The 21,150-nt window shown below is 41.9% G+C and overlaps 1 protein-coding gene across 3 annotated transcripts in view; it reads right to left on the bottom strand.

Moving 5' to 3' along the window:
- SUPT3H (SPT3 homolog, SAGA and STAGA complex component) overlaps positions 1-21,150 on the bottom strand; it is a 496,504-nt gene that overhangs the window by 88,802 nt on the left and 386,552 nt on the right. For all 3 annotated transcript variants that reach the window (XM_019520970.1, XM_019520971.1, XM_019520969.1), the window contains exon 7: positions 205-280. In XM_019520970.1, coding sequence (XP_019376515.1) covers positions 205-280 — 76 coding nt within the window. The remainder of the gene's footprint in view (positions 1-204; positions 281-21,150) is intronic.

Raw genomic sequence — 21,150 nt, forward strand, 5'->3', positions numbered from 1 at the left:
TTTTCCAGCTATTTAATTTAGTCTAATATAAGACATCAGATTCACTCAAAGAACCTTGTCTGGCTATGTCCTCAGACCAACACGGCTGCAACCTACACCCGTGTGCCACTTGTGGCACTCTTGCTGCAGAATGGCCATCCCTGTTCTAGTACATAAAACTAATAACTGTACCTCTAAATACAATACAGCAGCTATAATACTTACAAAAGCTCAGCTGTCGACTTTCGCAGAATTCTGCGTACTGGGCTGAGTCCATCATCCGTGTTTGCCTTTCTGCTCTCTAAAAGACAAAGCAGAATGAAATAATGCACTTCCCCTAATGAGAACTATGAACCAGAAGATGAATAGTATCCACAAAACTTGCACTACTGTAGCTATAAACTCAAAAGTCACCAGTGGATTTAAACAGGTTAAGATGCACAAATATAAAGCACAGCTGGGTTATTATTCTTAGGAGTAAAATCTGTCAGAGGAGAGTTTTATTTTGTATTCCAGAAATTTGCTTATGTAGCACGACAATAAGGGCTCAAGCCTGAAGGGCGCTAAGCTTTCTGGTCTTGATCTAGTAAAGCATGGAAATACACACCAAAATGCAGGCGTACTGTGAGTCTTACTACTAAGCACATGCACATGAGTTTTCCTGGATTGAAGCCAGAGTGCTCAGTACCCTTCAGAATTGAGCCCTACCTGCATCTTTTTTAAAGGGGCATTACTCATTATTGTAGCAAATGGACATTTGACATCACACTGAGGATGCCCCAGGTCAGCAAGAGAGCAACCACAGTGCAGGCTGATCCACAGAGTCAGTACACGAAGCAGCCTTTAGCTGGTTAGTCCTGACATTTTAATTGTTGATCTATGCCTTCTCTTTTATCCTTCAGGACCCGGAGGCAGCAGGGGAAGGAAGAGAGAGGAAATTAAACAGGCTAATTAAATTCATTTGAGAAAAATGTAAACAGCTCTCAAAACATTTTCTACTGGATTCTCTGAAGAATATATTTCATACAGATCCAGTCTGATGTAAAACAAAGGCTTGCATAACCCTGCACCTCTCAGCAATCAAAGTATTAACATGCCATACATTTATATATTTGCCCTCCAAATATATGCTACACTATTTAAGTCATGATTCAAAGCAGCACTTAAGTACACGCTTAATTTTAATCACATGCTTCAGGCCCATCAGCTTCAGTGATGCAGAGCTGATTTACACCAGATCATCTGCCACATTTTGGAGGCCAGAAGAGGTAGTTAGACTAAACAGAGAGATTATCCTTTTAAGAAGCAGATAGTAGTTCATTCAAATCTTCCAAACAAGAAAAGTGTTCTATCTCAAGCTCTGAGCAAGGTTTGTAATCTTCTCCCAAACACTAACTTAATGAATCAGGGAAACCCATCGCACCAAAAGCAGGATTTCAGTACCAACTCGACGATCCTGAACAGAAGTGGCTGCTGGCACTGACATCCAGACATTTGCACTTGCTACGTACAGCCAGAGCTCACGCATCAGAATTACAAATCAACAATACAGCAAAGAAAAGGTAAATCCGGGTGTTTTTATAGCCAAAAGAACTTCTTCAGCCTGAGTACAAGGTTAATTCACCATTTGGTGAAATTTAAATTGTGGGTTTGTTTCATCTGGTTTGGCGAGAAATAAAGTGCTTATTGGTGAGAAAAGGACACAAAGACAGATTCTGCCATAGTACTTGGCCTTAAAAAACAGGGCTTGAATCAGAAAAGAAACCCATTCTTTGAACTACATACATGATATTGAATTCTACTCCCATTCCCTTCTGGGATTCCTTCCTTAACTATCGATGCGGAGAAGTGATATATCATTATCTCACCTACTCACTGTAAGGCCATCCCAGTATTAAATCTGCTCGCTCTTAGGCTGCATACAGACATTCAAAGTGTAGGTTGTAGCTGTGTTGGTCTAAGGACATAGGAGGCCTGACAAATGGTTTTTAAACCTGAAAACTTGATTTTAAAAAAATGTTTTTCCAACTACTTAAGTTGGTCTTATAAAAGATATCAGATTCACCCGAAGTACCTTGTCTACAGACATTCAAGTAACCTAGGAGAATTCTTCCAGGTTTGTTTTCCTGGTAGTAACATTTAGCTGGAGGTACCTGCACAGGCATTTGAATACTGAGCCCCTGAAAAGCAGAGAGCTTGCTGTGCTCATGCTACACAACCAGCGGGCCCCCAAGTGCACGTCTGTGTGCTTTGCACGTTTTCTCATTCTGTCTCTGGAGACCGTGCACAGGGCAGCCTTGCTCGGGGTCAACCTGCGTCTCCCTGCAACACAACGTGGGGATTGTGAAGGGGTATGTCATGCTTTGTGCTCAGCCAATGTCCAGTGAATGACGCACTGCCTTCTGGGGCAGGGGTGGGGGTGAGGAGGGTGGCAAAGGGGGCAGGAGCAAAGCACCCTGGGATTCTGAAGGACTGTGCTGTGGCATCTCTCAGAAGAGAATGTCTCCCAGGAGAAACTCTCCTGAAGCGATTTTAACCCTGGCTGTTCCCAGGTTATTTTTCTTTCGGAGTGGCCATTTTCACTCTGAGAGAAAAATCCCGAATATCTGTCCACACTCTGCTCTGAGAGCAACGACTCTCCCAGGAGGAACTGAATACAATCATTCAATGCTCGAATCACCCAGCTGTCTAGAAACCCATGGAGATGTTTTTTCTCTCTTTGTAGTCTACACAGGGCCGTCCAACCAGCAGCCCTCAGGCTCCTGCCACATTTACCTCCTCAGCTCCCCATGCTTTGCTCCAGAGGTCCAGGTGTCACTCCTTCCCAGCCAGTGCCATCTCCCTCCATCACATGCTCCCACCGCTGCTGTTGCTATTTCTCTCGCCCTTTGCCCCCCTAGCCCCAAGATCTCTGGGTTCCCTCTCCATCCTCCACTTTCCATTTCCTCCCTCATGAGTGCCCTACATCTACTCAGAAGTTGGACAGCCCTATTCTGGCTAGTCAACTGCTCTAGCTTGAAGTCCCAAGTTTAATTTCTAAACCTCTTTTGTGTGACTGAACTGCAGGGATAGACATTATACTGAAGCATTTCTTTTCTCAATTCCGTTTCTACACATTCCTCTACTTCCTCAGGTCTGCCTTCCTTGTTTCATTCTGATAAGAAATTTCTTCAGGTGCAATTACCTTTTCTGTCAGACAGGGCATAGAAGTTCAGACTGAATGCGACTGGCTTCAAACTTCTTCCCTTCATTCTGCTTACAACTTGTTTTTTTGCCAACGTAGAAAGCTAGACAAAAATAAACCCTTGTTCTGTGTTGACATGTCCAGAATGTGATCAGGCAGCCTTTAAACCAGCTGTTCCCAAACTGTGGGTTGCGACCCCAAATGGGGCGGTGACATCACTGGATGGGGTCGTGGCATTGTGCTCTATCCTGCACCGGGTCCTGCCCGCTGGGCTGCAGAGGCCCAAGGGAAGGGCAGCAGGGTGGGGAGCCCCAAGTCCGCATCCCTGGCCCCCATGGGCTCCACACTGACCCATGGGGGAGGGAACAGGGGCAGGGAACTGGGCTGCTTTCTGTAGGCAGCAGCCAAGGCTCAGGTGCTGCTGGGGTTGGGAGGGCAGGGGGCTACAGACTCTGGCCCTGGGGCAACTGGGGAGCTGCAAATTAGAAGTGAGGAGCACTGGCAGAGCCAGGAGGCTATGGGTCAGAAGTGAGGGGTCCCTAGGAGGGTTGGGAGGCTGCGAGTTGGGAATGGTCATGCTGAGGAAATGGGGTCATAAATGGGGTCAAGCTGAAGAAAAGTTTGGGAAGCACTTCTTTAAACCTTCTGGAGGAGACTGGATAGGCACCTAGCTGGGGTCTTATGACCCCTCCCACCCCCAGTGCTCCTTCCTGTCCATGGCTTGGGGTCAGACTAGATGATCTGTCTAGGTCCCTTCCGACTCACTGATTCTATGTTTCTATGATTCTGTTTAATAGCCAACTAGACAGGACATAAACACCATAAAGTGGACTTAAGCTTCTTGAAATATCAGAAACACTCCCAAGAACTGTGTGCGCTGTCAGGTGGAAGGTTTCCTGAACTGCCTGATGCATCTATTTAGAAGCACAAGTTTCAATTAGATAGGAATTATGGCTCTCAGAAACCCTGACATCAAATAAATTAGATGGCAATGACTAACATGAACTGAATAACAACCAAACAACTGATAATCCTTTGAATAATATTTCCTTGAAATGATCAAGGTTGAAAGTGGAATCACCCAAAGAGAGTCCTGCTGCTATGTTGCAGGTCCCATGAGATCTTGTCAAAGGGTATATAGGTTTCCCAATGCAACAAAAATTTATACAAAACCAAAAATAAAAAGAATGACCGTTTTCAATACTACCTTCACACCTCTTCCTAATTTCAGAGAAAAAACAGCATGGAATTTCCTTACGCTGGGCTTTCCAGCTCTCACATACTAAAATTATTATGATTATTTTTCCTTCGGTGAGTACTTGGTTCATGGAAAAAGATAGTACCCACCATTTCTAAGATGTTGAAATTATTCCCTTCCCTTTTCTTCTCTGCCCTATAAGAAAGTTGTGTAAAAAAATGAACATGTGCTATTATTTGTTGCCTACTTAAGACCTGGCAAAACAGAAATTCCTATGTGGCATATAATATACTGCATTCTTTCCTACAAAATCTAATGTAAAACCACATCGCTTGAAGTGGTAAGCAAACTAAGCCTGCACCTTTTGTAATAGCTCTAATTTCATATTTCTGCAAATTTGAATCATTTCATCCTACAGCTTCAACCTCTGTTTTTCTGACTACAATTCTTTCTGGAAATCCATCACACTATGCAGTGGAACAGGAATTTTTAACTAAGAAACAGTCTAATGACATCAGGAGAAATCTCTCTCACTCCTTTATGGAGAGAAGCAGCAAGTTCCTACTACGAAAGTCCTCACCAGTTTAGGAACACATGTACTGGGGCACTTACGCATGCCTGGAAATGACAAATCCCCAGGGACATCCTAGCTACAATCTTCAATTTATGGATTCTGTGTTGGTCCCTGAACCCAGGTACCATGAATGTCATGAGTGACAATGTCCTAGTGGTTCATCTAAAGTAGAAAAAAAATAATATAGTTCCCATCCTCTTTATCATAGGACTAGCCATTCTCAGCAGCAAAGGCACTGAATTATGTGGCATACAGCATGGTCAAAATATTCTGCATGCTTTCCTTGGAACACGCTGAAGGATGCAGCAGATAGGAGCTGGCACTGTAAGTGTATGCTTAGCCTTCCAAAAATGTGTTGCATTATATCTTTCTTTCAGCATGAACAGCTAAAAAGGAAGGGTGAAAAGGAAAAAAAAAAAAAAAAAGGTAAAGAGTTACATGTTGTCACCTACCATCCAGGATGAAAAATACTCTTATTTTGATTCCATTTTAAAGCTTTCACACTTGACATATAAAGCTCTTTGTGTGTGGAGAAGGCAGAAGGCCAAATGTTAACTTACCTACCAACTATTTAGTGTTTGGAGGAAATGTGCCGAGTAGCTGCTAAGCTGGAACATTTGAAAAATGTATGCACCATGGCTGGACACCCCAGTGTTTGGCAACAATGTTAGTGATGAAGTTGCTGGCTTCCCAAACTGCTTGCATATTCAGGTTGTGGTATGATTTCCTGATTTCCTATTTCTAAAGACCTCTTGTTGTGCAGCTATTGCAGCTTCAAAGGAGCGAAGGGTCTACCCGAGGGGGAAAAAAAATATATCACCCCGCAACCGCTGATATAGCTATGAAATAAAAGGAAAAAGGAAAAGAAAGAACATATCAATGTCTTAAAACACTGGTGCCTGGAAAGTATATCTGGCTGCCAATGATATATCTGTCCAAGAAACTGACTTTTTTCAGGGTCCTAGAAACGGTGATATCCCCTGTCCATGTCAACGCTCAGATCATACAGCTGAAGAGCTCAGCTTTGAAGGCAAACAAGTAGTATTCATTAGGAAAAAATGGTCTTGTACAGGTAGTTTAATAATGCAAAGTTGAGCCAAAATGTTTTGGAAATACATTTTAAATTCTATGTGCTTTAAACCTGTTATCTGAGGGTTTTCATTATTTAAATGAAAAAAAAAAATATACACTCTTCCAAGAAGTGCTTTTAAGCGGCAAGCAAAGAGAAGGTGCAAGCCTTTTAAAAGATTAAACACATGTAGGGTTTTCTACAAAAAAATAACCATGATACTTTAGAACAGAATGATGACTTTTGTGATACAAATCTAGATTTAGTCATGAAATCCAGCCCTGCAGACAATTTGTTCTCATCTTTCTTACTATTGTGCCAAGCTATACAGTATATACTAAGGAAGTATAATCCACAAATGTGAGGCCTTTGATGTCCTGCTGTTTTGGTGTTCCCTTCACATACAACCGGCTTACATATGCACAAAACCCTTACATCTTGATTACGAGAAGAACAAGGCCTGGGGCACTTTCACGTATATCAAGACCAACTCAATTTTTAGGGGATCAAAATTTTAATGCAAATCACTGGCAGTGTCACAAACAGTAACAGTACAAATTCGTGCTGCTACTTTGTGCCTCATTGCACGCCCCTACACGTGCGCTTTGTTATGGACACGTCCCATTTTGGGCAAACTGCCCTCGTCCAGCTTCTTCTGGCTCTCGGCATACTGGGGTGGCAGGGGCACAAATGGAGCAGTAGAGACACTCTGGTTGGCAGTGAGAGCATCTCACAGGAGGACCAAGCCTCCGTTTGTTCCAGTGCATGCTTTTTTTTTCCCCCCCCCCCGCATGGTCTGTGACACTTTTTTTCACTACTGAGAAATTCTGGTAGTAAATTTTGCCCCCGCACTGCAAGTCTGCACTGCAGGGCATGTTTTACTATTTCATGCGTGCATTTGTGGCAACACAAACCGCATCTGGATGTGGCCATTGTTGCTTTTCTTTAATATTATTCTCAACAGAATGAAGCTATTCCATAAACCATGAACATAAAGAAAAGATTTTCACAAATGGTGAGTACCTGACGTATCAACTGAATTGAAAGAGTGCAGTGGATGCTCAAAACAGAAAGCCAAGGCCTTAGAATCTATATATCACTGTGGAAGTTCAGAGATTGGTAAAACAATTACATTTTATGTCAAGAGGAGGTATGTATAATCTGTCGAACATTGTGAAAAATGCACGGGTAGAACCTGAACAAAACCCAGAAGACAGCTTGTAAAGAGTAGCTTTTGTCTTTTTCCAATTTGTAGATCTGGCTGTGAAAACTTGGCTCATTGAAGTATGGGAGATTCCTTAAGAAAGAAGTGTCTGTGCAAACATTATGATGTTCATGTCTCTAAATTTTATCTGCAAAAGTCATGGTTAAGAGCCGAGTCTCTTCCTCTTAGTGAATTGCCATCGGATAGAATGAATAAAGTATGTGTGTTTTCTAAAGGGTGTGCCACTGCTACAGCCATTTAGATAACTGAAAGCATGTTATACATAAATACATATTATGATATAAGGAACTCGTGGAAAGAAGAAGTAAGGGAAGAAGTCCTTTCAGTCCATCTACAGAACTGGTCTGTGTTAAGGAAGGACCACAGCTGCTCCAAGGCCATTATTTTCCTTAGAGAAAATTCAGTCCTTGCTCTGCTCCGAGGACAGAAACTATGTGCTCTCCTGAAGTCTGAGACCAGGGTAGCTCCAGGATCTAACCCTAAGCAGTTAAAAGGTAATCTAACAGTGCTTGTGGGAGGAGGAGTTGGCAGGCAAAACTGAGATTCAGTTCAAGCCTTTGAGTAAACTTTAAATAATAAAGAAAATCACAGCACACGGACAATCCCATAAGTAGAAAAAAAAAAGAGTGGAACAATTCCCAGCCAGTGCAAGCTCAATGTTTGAAAAATAAACATTGCTCTTCTGATACGTGCTCACTGTTCCTACAGTAATGGGGTATCCTTGTACACGTGTATAATCTTCAAATATTGAATTTATTTGAACGTAGCTCCGTATCAGAGTCAAATTTCCTTGTCAAAATTTATTACTGGTAGTGAGAAGCGTGGACTGGAACCTGTAAATGAAACATTTCCTGTTCATGGGATACCTTTGATTTCTGTAGGAAAATAATTTTTTTTCTGTTTCTAGATACAGCTTAATGCAAGTTGTAAATCTAAGTGTTAAATTTATGGCTAATTTCTACCAATGTTTTCCAAAAGCTGTAAAATAATTTTGAAGAAACCATGCTAGCAAACATAAAAAATTATGTGGGGGCTTATTACCAGACTAATAAATTAAGACGACTGGCTTTCCTTTGCTTTTCTGATCGAGGATGCTGTAAACCTTTTCTGTGGTTTCCATTTGGCTGCACATCAAAAACTTTGCATACCAGGTTAATATATGAGACCTTTATGTCTTTTGCCTAGCATTCTTCTTAAGACTTCTTCTAGGTTTACATCAGTTTCCAGATCACATAAGTACAAATGATTTTAGAAGCTTATAAGTACAGTTACAGTTAAATCTTTTGGTCATGTAGGGTAAAATTCACAACACTGCCTGGGAGATGCACACAACACATGCTCTTTTTGTATGATGGGTTTTAAAAATTATCTTTTACAAAGTCTGGAAACTAGTCCTTGCGCTCTTGCTGTTTGACGTTATTTAAAAAAAAAACTAAGTGTTGAGGCTTGTTATTAAACTATGGCACACAATTTCTGCTTATGGAAACCTGGATCTTATGCAAAACTAGAAAAAAAATCAAAATGGGGTGCCCATGTTTCTTTCTGAAATGCTCCAGCATGTATCACCTCATGACATTTTCTTCCTTTTTCACCATTTGCAGAAGTCTTTATACCCCAAATTAGGGGTATAATCCTTTGCTTCCAAAAGAAAGTTTAGCACACTAGCAGAAATTTCAAGACCTGCTTTATGTAAAACAGTAATTCCCCCTCTTCCCCCCCCTGCCAAAAACAGGCAAAATGTTCAAAATCAAAGAAGGCAAATAATTTTAATGTCCGCTGTACAGTTGATTAAATATATATTTAGCAGTTTTTGAAGAATCTTTAGAAGGCAAAGCTTTGGAAATATTTTTTCATTTAAAGTCACAACAGCACATAAGGGTGTCGATAGGTATAACAATCTTACAGATACTAAAGAATACCACACAAATGGCCAGGATGCAACTGCATCATTCTGCAGTGATACAAGTGTAGTAAAAATGCTCCATCTTTAACTCTGATTCATTAGGAGACAAGGTTACACAGATTCAGCTCACTTTTATGCTGTGCAGGATCACACGGACATAATAGCTACAGTTTAACAGCTGATGTGTTCTCCGAAGCAGCAACTACCCCCCACCATCCTCCCCCTGCCCCTTTTAAAACTGCTAAAATGTACATTTCTCCGCACCCTAACATTGGCAACTGCAATCCCACTCGTTTGTCGAAAAAAATCAACCACGTTCAAGCTGGCATATTTGAGTTCAATTCCTGGGATTTCTTAAACTTGTAGTCTAAATTTGGTCCCATGATTAATTATAGGTGAAATCTTGGTTCTACTGAAGTGACAGCAAAACTTGAACTCCAGGAGGGGTGTGATTTCTCAATATGCGCTTTATGTCTTTTTAAGTTGTTGAAAGAACCAAAAGTTTTTAACTGTTTCAGCACTGGGTAACCTAGCTAGCTACACACTAGTTACCTGTGTTCTGTTATGCCTCACGCACCAGCAAAAGCGTTACGTATTATAAGGCATTTACTGAAAGCAGTGGTGGTCACTGTAATAAAAAAGTAGGATGATTTTTTTATATCTTGCTGAACAGTCCTGGTAATCAGAAAAAGCATCTTTTTAAAAGGTGCATTTTGGGTTGATCTGAGAGTCACTGAGAGAAAATGCAGTATGCTGTGGAACCGATCTAAAAAATGATAACCACATTAAGATTTTCTAGCACCAATATCGACTTGCAGGACCAAATCGTGGCCCTGAATGCATGTTTGGCCCGTGAAAGTCAAAAGGAGTTATGAAGCATACAAAAGTTAACTAAGACAAGATGCATTCTGTTTCTACTTCAACGTCTGAGATAAGTCAAGCTGTTTCTCGATCAAAGATGACAGTAAAGAATTTGATGATGATTATTCTTGAAAGAATCTGCAATGAAAATTAGCACAACCAGTGCTAATCAGCTCCGAAATAAGTTAAAAAACTACTAAATAACCCAAAATATGTTCACTGAAACAAAGGGGAAAAATTATGAACAATATTGTAAGGCACTTTATGTACTGATAAAATGAGAGTATATGAAAGTTTGGACAGAATATATTACCGGAAGTTAAAGAAACAAAACAGCCAACACTGGTACCGGATGTCATCTCAACAAAAATGGCAAAACGTTCTTGAGTTATGTTTGTTTTCCAAAGCAAATGTTTCTAATCATTTCAAAAGATGGAATTTCTTTTATCAAGATTACGCGGTATTGTTTTCATGAGTCATGAACAAAAATCTATCATACAGGAAAATCTTGCTAGTTTTAGTGAACAAAGAAGAAAAGAATACAATAAGTATGTAGTTCAGGAACAGAAAACAGCAACAAGGCAAAATTTGCAAAGTATTACTAACCAATAAGGAAAATGGGAGCTAGTCAAAAGATCTCAAAAGAGACTCAGAATCATCGAAAATTAGAGCTGGAAGATCATCTTGTCCAGCCACCTGCTCAAAGCAAGATCAGCCCAGCCAGGGCTTTGTTGAGCTGGGCCTTAAAACCTCCAAGGACGGAGATCCCACCACCTCTCTGGGTAACCCGTTCCAGTGCTTCACCACTGGAACAAGTGAAGTATCTTTAAAACAAAATTCTATCTACACTTGTAGGAAAAGACTTATGGGCAGATGAATCAAGGAAGATAATATCCATGGAACTTTAGTCAAAGATAAGCAGAGTGAAAACTTCAATATATATGTCTAATTAAAACCCAAATAAACCTTCCAAATTTTAAATTAAAAAATAGTGTAATGCCAGTGAATGTTACTAGGATTTGTCTGAATTTTAAAACAATATCAAAAGGCTTTTGGAATCAGAATAGAAAAAGAGGGCAGGTCTTGTATCAATTCAGTAAGTAGTATACTGGGAGCTTTCTGGTAGAGGAAAAAAAATCATCAAGAAGATGCACCTTTATAGGAAAACTGAAACAAATGGCCGCCTAAGTCTAGTTTTCTGGTAGTAACACCAACAAATCTACACTGTTGGACCAATTTGGCCTCTGGTATAGGAAGCAGCAACGTTTAATTTGAAGACTTCTATCTCAAAGCAAAGCTTGATATTTCATATACATTTCAAGAGAGAGATATTGTTCATCACACCCAGGTTTGTAAGGGGTAGCTTCTTTTCCACCTCATTTAGCAGCAAGGGAACAAATGTCTACTAAGAGAGGCATGCAGAGGAGCCCATCTTCAATGCAGGCAAGTTAATGCATTTGTAACGATGAGGAATCAGGCAATGATGATAACACCTACTGCAAAACGCTAGTAATGACGGCTTAAAATTAACAAATAACATGAAAACTAGATAAGCGACTATTTTAACATATCTGTTAAATAGGCTTAATTTAGAATTGTGATTTATCCTACAATAATCACCAGAGATCATTAATTTCATGGAGCAGCTACAGAAAGACACTGAAGCCAGGTAAGGACATTACATTTTCACCAGTATAAAAGTGATCAGAAACCAGCTGATACCTGTAACAGAACAGAAGTTTGGCACTTGCAGACTGGGTTAAAAATGGCAGAACCCAGTCTAAGATTTGCGCTTCCCCTCCCTCCCAAAAGCTGAATGTGTGCTTCTGTGCACTGCCGATCTATACTACACTGCTTACAGAAAACCATGCAACTCAGATCGATTCCACCTTGGGCTTTTTGAGTATAGTTTTCGCATCCTGTTGCATTAGCAAAACTAGTTTTCTAAATATTTTCCATCCACTGATCTGTCTCTGATATTCAGGATCGGGACTCTGAAAGCATTAAAAGCATTAAGCTTAATTAGCTAGGCTTCATACTTTCACTGCACACCAGAGTGATAAGGCGGCATCCATTCAATGAAAGCACAAAGACTTAGGGACAGATCCTATTCCAACTATTAGGCCCTGCTCAAGTCACTGGGCATGTCCAGATGAGCACGCACATGCCTCTTGCAGCATCTCAAATCCCTTTGAGACGCTGCAAGAGGCATGCACGGGAACAAAAAAATGTTCCCCGCGCTGCAAATTTGCAGCAGTGGAGCAAAATTAGATCCCTGGATATGGTCAAACAATACCCCAGGGGAAAAAAGCAAGGTAGGGCACGGTCCCGGACCGTGCCCTTAGGCAACTGGAGGCCCAGTCCTCCACAGAGACGCTGTGGTAGCCAGCCCATGTCTTTGCGGTTGGCCCTTTGCCCAGTGCTGAAGCACTCTGCCTGCCCATGCGGGGCAGGCAGTGGTGCAAGCTGCAGGGACCTAGACCTGGACCTGGCTTTGTGCCAGGTAAGTAGGAGGTTGGGGGGCTGGAGGAGTGGGGGAGAAGCCCATGGGGAAGGCCCTGCCTGGCCCCAGCCCCTGTTTGTTCCCCCGCTCCATTCATTTCCCGGGAACAAGCAGGAGGCTGGAGACAGCAGGGGAACATCTCCAGCTCCTCTCCAGGGGCTTGCCTCCAGCCTCCTGCTTGTCTCCAGTCTCCAAAGGCTTGAGACGCAGGAGAATGAGTAGGGGGCTGGAGACAAGCTCCTGGGGAGCAGCTGGAGACTTCCCCTGCTGTCTCCAGCCTCCTGCTTGTTCTCCTGCTCTCTCCGGCCTCCTGCTTGCTCCTCTAGTCATTTCTCGAGCCATCGGGGTAAATTATATTAGAAAGTCAGATCTGGAGGGGGTGGGGGGTTCTCAGCACAGGATCTGGCAGTAGACCCTGCTTTCACACAGCTCCAGAGCCAAAGGGGTGAGTGTTGACACTCATGGAAAACAACAAATGAGCAGCAGCAGTAGCGCTCATCCTCTGGGCTCTGGAGCCGTGCACAAACTGGGGCGGCATCCAGCCCCCACTCCAAGCAGCTGGGAGTTGAGAGTTCGCGCCTCATGTTGAGCTCCAGTAGGAGCTCCTGCTGACTAGGCTGTGAGCTCAGAGCTTACTGAGCATGCACAGCACAGCCACAATGAAGGATCACACCCTCCTTGCCCCATTCATGGATCCACTGCTGGTCTCATTGGCTTTGGCTGTTTTCAAGTCAACTCGCAATGAAAATTACAAAAAAGCTGAACAGTTGCTTGCAAATAACACCGCAGTAAATGAATTACAATGTCATAGCTTAGATATTATCATACAGTTCCTAGGAGCAACCATAACTAAATATCTTTGCTTGAGACTGATGTTTTGAGTTTGCACACCAAATGACAATATTTCATTAAAAGTATACAGATTTAATTTCATACCTACATGATTCGTATTAAAGTGTAAGAATTTGAATTTCCTAATAGTTAGGGCTATTCACTGTTCATTCCATGAACGTTCTGCAAAAGCTTTATTAAAAGGATGCATTTAATATATTAAAAGACTACTGCACAAGCTATGAAAGGCTAGGATTTTGTTCCCTCAGTAATCAGCAGTAAAACATACACTGACTTCAGGGAGATCAACCCTATATGACTAATATGCTACAAAACTGCATGCAAATATTCTTTAAAGATCACAGTGAAATCAATGCACAACAGATGTGTGATTCCAAACATATGCAAATGTGCAAGAGAGACTTTTGTTTAGTGGTTAGGAGGAGGAACTGGACATCAGCAATGCTGAGTCCGAAACCAACCTGATGCCTGACTTTGCAGAAGTGAGGGAGTATGGTTCATTTAATCACATTTGCTAGAAACCTGAAGCTTCAGCACAAGTATTACAGAGGCTGTCAAAGTAGGGAAAATGTCAAGGCCTGGTTCTCAGTTGGGTAGTTCCTAGATTTTAAAAAATGGTTCAGAATTAGCACTTCACCTTCCCTTTGTAAATGCAACTGAAATGATGCAAGTTTGGACCATCAGAATGCTTTGTCCAATTCGAAATCATAAAAAACACACGTTTTTCCTGCAAAATCCCACATTAGACTTTTATATTATTCTAACAAAACCCCAGGCCTGGGTTTTGCCTCTGATTTAGTGTTTCACTGCAAATCCAGAACTTGAGCTAGGCTGACCGAAAGGTTCACCACCTTGAACTTTTTGGTAAGTCTGAACTGATTTATGGCTCAAAGACGGGAGCACCATTACAATCTTCAGTTTCCAAACCAAAGCTGGCAAGACTCAGCGGTTTTAGCTAAAATTAAAGGAGTGCTTTACACTTGGGAGGGAAGAGGGAGAGAGGAGATTCAAACCTGAAAGTCTGAAGTGAAACACATAACAACACGCATATCTAAAATCAAAGAAAATGTTTGCGAGAACACATGCATAGAAAAACTGGCATGTTTCATATCGTTCCATTTCATGCCCCAAATGTGGATGTTCCACACTGCTGGAACCAGATTTTCCTAATAAAGGCCCTCTAATGAATCAAGCCTTAAATAACTCCAACTGTTTTAGGACACACAGTGAATTTACTTTTTTGGAGAATCTGTAATTTCTCTTGGGACCCTAAATATTTATCTTGGGATTGGGCCCTTGCTTTGTAACACTGTAAATAAAGCTGCAATTTTTTATGCTTCATGTATTTATAAAAATAAAATGTGAGCACAATAGTTTTGAAGGGTATTCATCTTGGGAAGAGAAAGCAAAGAACATCTACTGTATATGGATTCATTTGCATAAGCTTTACTGATAGTTTATCCTGTTTCCTAATGAAAGCAAAAAAAACACCGTGTCTCTATTAAAAAGCAATCAGATTTGGTATGCTGGTGACACTTTAAAGAGCACATTATGTGGGAAAACAAAATAAACATTTACCCTGGCACATGAAAGTGGATTTGGGGTTTTGACATACTTGGCAGGCAGGTAGAATTATATTCATGTCAAGTATGCAGAAAAGCTAATATAATATTTAAATATTTGTTTAAGTAATATAGTATTTAAAACAACACATTAGAAGAAACATTTTTTGCTGAAACATTTTAAAGTTTTTAATAAAGGACACACCATAAAAGTAGTATGTTTAGCTGAAGTTGCATATTTTTGCTCTCGTTGTATGTAGCATTTACTCTTCACGTGGTAATGCACCATGCTCCTTTATCACCAAATCTTTTTTTATATTTCCAAAACAAAAGCAGTTTTATAGTGAGGACTTAGGCTGATAATAAGCGTACAACACTTTGTAAGGAAGCAGCCCTGGAGATTCATAATGTTAATTGTTAATTAAACTTCAAATACTTAAATATTTTTAAAACTTTCTTACTTTGGATCAGAAGGTAACAATAGTTAGTTAGCATGGAAGATTTTCAAAAAGGCCTAAGAATCTGGAGGCTAAAACTCTCACGCAGATTTGAAATTCTCAACTATATGCGACAGGCCTAATTTATAAATACAAAAAACCCTGTGTACGTGCATCGGCTTGAGACTGAAAAAAGGCTATGGTCATAATCTGAAGTGCACAGTGCTATCTGTGTTGAGGTATCACTCGCCTTAAAAACTGAGTAGCTCCCCTGATCATGCTGAATTTTCGTATTTTTTTTAACCTCAAGTAGGAAAATTCTGGGGAAATATTTAGTACAATATGTTCACTCATTTCTGAATTATCTACGTGTAAAATATAATAATTCAAAATAACACTTTATCATATTGTTTAGTCATACATTTTGGAAATACATCTTTTGAAAAATGCATAACTCTATTTGCAAATCTTACAGCAATTTAAACAGCTAGGGCTTAATATGTCAATCATTATGCTGCATTCACAGTAATTTTTCCATGAAAAATTCATTTAGACTTGTTGTGCAAGTCAGTAAGAAGTGTGTTCTCACACATTCTTTTAAAACTGGTGCCAAAGAAATAAACAAAACACCTTTTAGATGTTACAGCATAGTCAATCCATAAATGTAAAATTTGCAGCCATGACCACTGACAAAAGAAGATAAATCTGTAACACTTCTATACATATGCATAAAATGGCGTGGACTATAAAATCATTTTCACGGTCTCCCTCAGATTGCGTTAATATTGAAGTTTTGCATAAAAAGGAAAATACTTGAACAGGAGAGACTAAAAGAACTCCATCCCAGAATACCCGATAGCCAATGGTTAAAACACTCTCCACAGCGACTGGAGAAGTTGGTTCAAATTGTTGCCCTGAATGAAACAGAATAAATTTAACCCACTCGCTCACATACTGTAGGTAAATGTCCTAACTCCTGGACTACAGGGCACTAGCTGTTCAGCTTCTATTTCCAGAACGTTAAATGAACCGTTCTTACCGTTTCCAAAAAGTTTGTCATTTGTATTAGAATCACAGGAAATCAGGGTTGGAGGGGACCTAGGGGGGTCATAGTCCAACTCCCTGCTCAAAGCAGGACCAGCCCCAACTAGATCATCTCAGTCAAAGCTTTGTCAAGCCAGGTCTTAAAAACCTCCAAGGATGGAGCTTCCACCACCTCTCTGGGTAAGCTGTTCCAGTGTTTTACTACCCTTCTACTAAGAAAGTTTTTCCTAATATCCAACCTAAACTTCCTTTGCTGCAACTCGAGACCATTGCTCCTTGTTGTCATCTGTCACCACTGAGAACAGTTCAGCTCCATCTTTTTTCGAACTGACTTTCAGGAAGTTGAAGGCTGCTATTAAATCGTCCCTTAGTCTTCTCTTGACTAAATAAGCCCAGTTCCCTCAGCCTCTTCTCATAAGTCATGTCCCCCAGTCCCTGAACCATTTTCTTGCTCTCTGTTGGACTCTCTCCAATTTGTCCACATCCTTTCTCTGCGGGGGGTGCAAAACTGGACACAGCGCTCCAGACATGGCCTCACCAATGCCAAATAGAGGGGAAGATTCACTTCTTTTGATCTGCTGGTAATGCCAATGTGCCATTAGCCTTCTTTGCAAAAAGGGCATCCTACTGGCTTATATTCAACTTAATGTCAACTTTAACCCCCGGGTCCTTTTCTGCAGAGCTGCTGCCCAGTCAGTCAGCCCTCCAGCCTGTACTGATACATGGTATACTTCCATCCTAAGTGCAGGACTTGGCACTTGTCTCTACTGAACCTCATGAGAGATTTTTTTGCTCCAATTGAACCTCATGAGAGGCTTCTTTTTCTCCAATCACCCAGGTTTTGTAGGCCACTTTGAATGCTAGCCCTACCCTGCAGCACATCCACTGCTCCCCCCATCTTGGTGTCATCTGCAAACTTGCTGAAGGTGCACTATATGCCATCTTCCAGGTCACTGATGAAGATATTGAACACAACCGGCCCCAGAAACAACCCCTGGGGCACTCCCCTTGATACCAGCTGCCAACTAGACATCGAACCATTGATAAGTACCCTTTACACCTGATGACCCAGGCAGTCTTCTATCTCACCTTACAGTCCAAGCTAAGGAACCCATACTTCCTTAGCTTGCTTGTGAGAATGTTGAGAGAGACCAAATTAAAAGCCTTGCTAAAATCAGTGCACTGCATGGAAGCTAGTCACTTAATTTGACCCACATTCATAAACAGGTATCAGGTGACAAACTGCTTTTTGACCAATTAACTATTTTTCAAGAGGGGGTGGGAAACATTCAGCCCTACTCACGACAGTCAGACATCCTCTCAATGGAGAAAAATCTGAAATTCAGAGTCCTGCATCTACTGTATTTAGGCGTCAGAGAATAGTAGTTTTTGAACCAATAATTCTTCAGTGGGCATAGTAGATGAATTCACGAGAGGCTTTAGCAATATCTCATGTACTATATTATAAGACAGGACTCCAGACACCGAGGTGCTCAGAAGATCAACTCTCCCCAGTTTTCACACACTACTAAAACTGGTGCAGCTGAGACGGGCCGGCCACCTCTCAAGAATGCCCGACACTTGCCTGATGAAGAAAGTCTTCAATGGCAAATTGTCAAATGAAGTGCACCAAAGCAGCGGTACATGGACACCCTACACACTCTGGCATCACCCTGGAATCATGGGAGCAAATAGCTCGTGACCATCCAACCTAGAGGTCATCAATCCAGACCAGAGCACTGGCCTTTGAACAGCAATGCACAGCAGAAGCAATGAAGAAATGTGTGGCCAAGAAAACGAAAACCTCTCCTACCCAGTCCAAGAATTTTTCCAATTATTTGAGATGGTCTAATAAAAGATACTGGATTTATCCAAAGAATCATGTCTGCCTCAAGACACAAAATGAATGACTTTGGGTGAATGCAACACTAAGACAGGGAAAGAAGATGCACGACAAGATACAATAAGTAAACTGGCAAAAGTAGGACTCTGATGACAGCATGACAAGAAATCCTGAAAACCTGGAAAGCCTGGTTCAAAGAATTTCTAGACCCAGAATATGAAAATGGAGGAAGATTTCTTGGAATCCAAACTGCTGTAGTAAAGCCTTTGCTGGAGATATAGATCTCTGTTAAAATACCTCAGAAATAAGGCACCAGTGATAGACAATCTTCTAGCCAAATGCTTGAAATTCAGATTTGCAGCATTAAAGTAGCATAGTCACAGGATGATTAAAATGATATGGAAAGAAGAATTCCTGAACGATGGAATCGGGCAATTATATGGAAGCAGGGCCCAACTTACCAGAAGGGTGACTGAAGACAGTGTGGTAACTATTGGGGGATCTTCTTACCGTGCACAGCATACAAAGTTTTTATCTAATCTGCTTTTAAACTGTTTGCTTCCATAGGCAAAAAAAATAAATAAAATGGTGGGACATTATCAGTGGAGGTTCAAGGAAGATAGAGCAACTTTGGATCAGATATTTTCAATGAGATTATTGCTGGAAAAGAAATGGCAAGATGCACATCAAGTTTACACAGACTTCTTCAAAGCTTACGACAGTATTAAAAGAGAATCACTATAGACAACCATAGCGGGGTTTGAAATTCCTAGGAAACTGGTACACCTTACTAAGACAAGCACTGAAGGATCAAAGAGTTATGTGAAAATTGAAGCAATGCGTTTAGACTTGAGAGAAAACAGTAGCAGGCTCAAAGAAGGGAATACTCCGTCACCAATGCTTTTCAACTTGATGCTTGAGAAGGTTATAAGAGCCATTGAAAAGAAGGAAAAGATCTGCAGTTGAATGGACTGCACCAGCCCAACAATATATGCCTAGTAGCAGAGGAAGTTGAAAGGTACAATACAGAGATCTGAGTTACGCACTAAAGAAGCTGGGCTTCCTATCAGTGTCAGCAAAACTAATACATGATCACAACCAGAAATAAGTTACAAGATCACAGGAAGGTAAGGATAAGCAACGATAATGTGGAAAAGATAGAAAAGTTTAAATATTTAGGAACAATCAAACAACTACAGAAATCAAGGCAAGAATTTACAGTGCTAATATGTGCCTGTTGAACCTAAATAAAATAGTCATCAAGGAAAGTCTCAAAAAAATCTTAAAATCCAGCTTTATAGCACTATTGTTTGATCTGTCCTTTTACACACATGTGAATCCTGGACCCTGACAAAAGCAAACAGAAAAGCCTGCAAGTGTTTGAAAACCAAGTGCTAAGGAAAATATTTGGTAGAGTACAAGAAAAAAGAGCAAGGAGGGGAAGACGATCATGAGCTCATGGACGTTTACTGAAGACCTGATGTCCTGAGGAACACAAGGGTGCAGACGATGAAATGAATGAGACTAGGGTTTACCATACAGCCGGGTTTTCCCAAACACATCCTCTTTTTGGACACTCCAATCTCTGTCCAGGCAGATTTTTGAAATGAGAACCAATATCTAGGATTTTCCTTTGCTACACTGGCGTGAGCTGGGGCAAGGGGAGGGGGAGCGAGCAACCGGAGGCAGCGGGTGCACCTGCATCTGCGTGTGCACACACACCTGGCTAGCATCCCAGGCAGGGCCATGGGAGCAGCCCTGGTAGCTGCATGCAGGTAAGTCTGTGGGGGGTGGGGGGCTGGAGGGCCACAACTTGGGGACTGTCTGGTGTGTGTGTGTGTCTGCATGTGTACGCAGAGGGGATGGGTGTGTGAGGGGGCCGGGTACCTGCGGGCACTGGAGGAAACTGTCTGGGCAGTGGGGCTATGGCACAGCAGGGGCATGAGGGAAGGGTGCGAGTCGATCTTTGAAGGCAGTATAGAGCTCTAGTGCCAGGCGGGTGGCACCAGGGCTGGTGCCCGTGATTGCGGGGTCAGCCAGGAAACGCTGCCTGGGGGGAAGCTGTGTCCAAACTGTCTGGGGCGGCACTGCGCCCCAGCCCAGGGCAGGGTGTGCCACAGGCATGCCTTCTTCCCTTCTGCTCACACTGACTCGCTCTGCCACTGCCTGTAAATCGGAGTCGCAATGCTCTGCCCCGGTTGGGACTGGGGCAGCTGGGAGCCCCCTCAAGCAGAGCTGAGGGAACAGGGGGCTGCAAGGGAAGAGTGAGGGACACTGGCAGGGCCAAGGAGATGTGCGTTGAGAGTGAGGAGCACCAGCAGGGATTGAGGGACTGTGGGTTGGGATACAGGGGCACCAGGACAGATTGGGTGGGTGAGGGAACGTGGGTAAAGTGCGAGGGGCACCAGCAGGGCCAGGGGTCTGCGGGTTAGGAGTGAGGCACAGCAGCATGGATGGGGGGCTACAGGTTGGGACTTAGAGGCACTGGCAGGGCCAGGGGGACATGGGTGGGGAGTGAAGTGTCCTCCTGACAGGTGTCTTCTTTTATGAAACTGGAAATATGGTAACCCTACACAAGACAGATCATGAAGACCAACCAGAGAAGACAAGTGAGGCAGATTCTGGAAGCTGAGATGGATGGTATAAGACCTCAAGGTACAGAGAGAAATCGCAACCTTGTCCAGTCAGGCAACCCTCCACCCTTCCAGAGAAGAGGCCTGCCTGTATGATTGAATACTCTAATATCACACTTACCCTGACAATAGATTACAGAAGATAAAAAGATTTTTCATCAAAAAATAAGAGCAAACAAGAAATCGGTTACCATATGTTGAGATACAGACAGAAATCTAAGAACAGACAAAACAAAAGAAACTATCAGAACAATAATCTGGTCTTAACCTGCATCTTAAATTC

This window comes from Gavialis gangeticus, unplaced genomic scaffold (assembly GCF_001723915.1).
Source record: "Gavialis gangeticus isolate Ggan-Ray unplaced genomic scaffold, GavGan_comp1, whole genome shotgun sequence".
NCBI lineage: Eukaryota > Metazoa > Chordata > Crocodylia > Gavialidae > Gavialis > Gavialis gangeticus.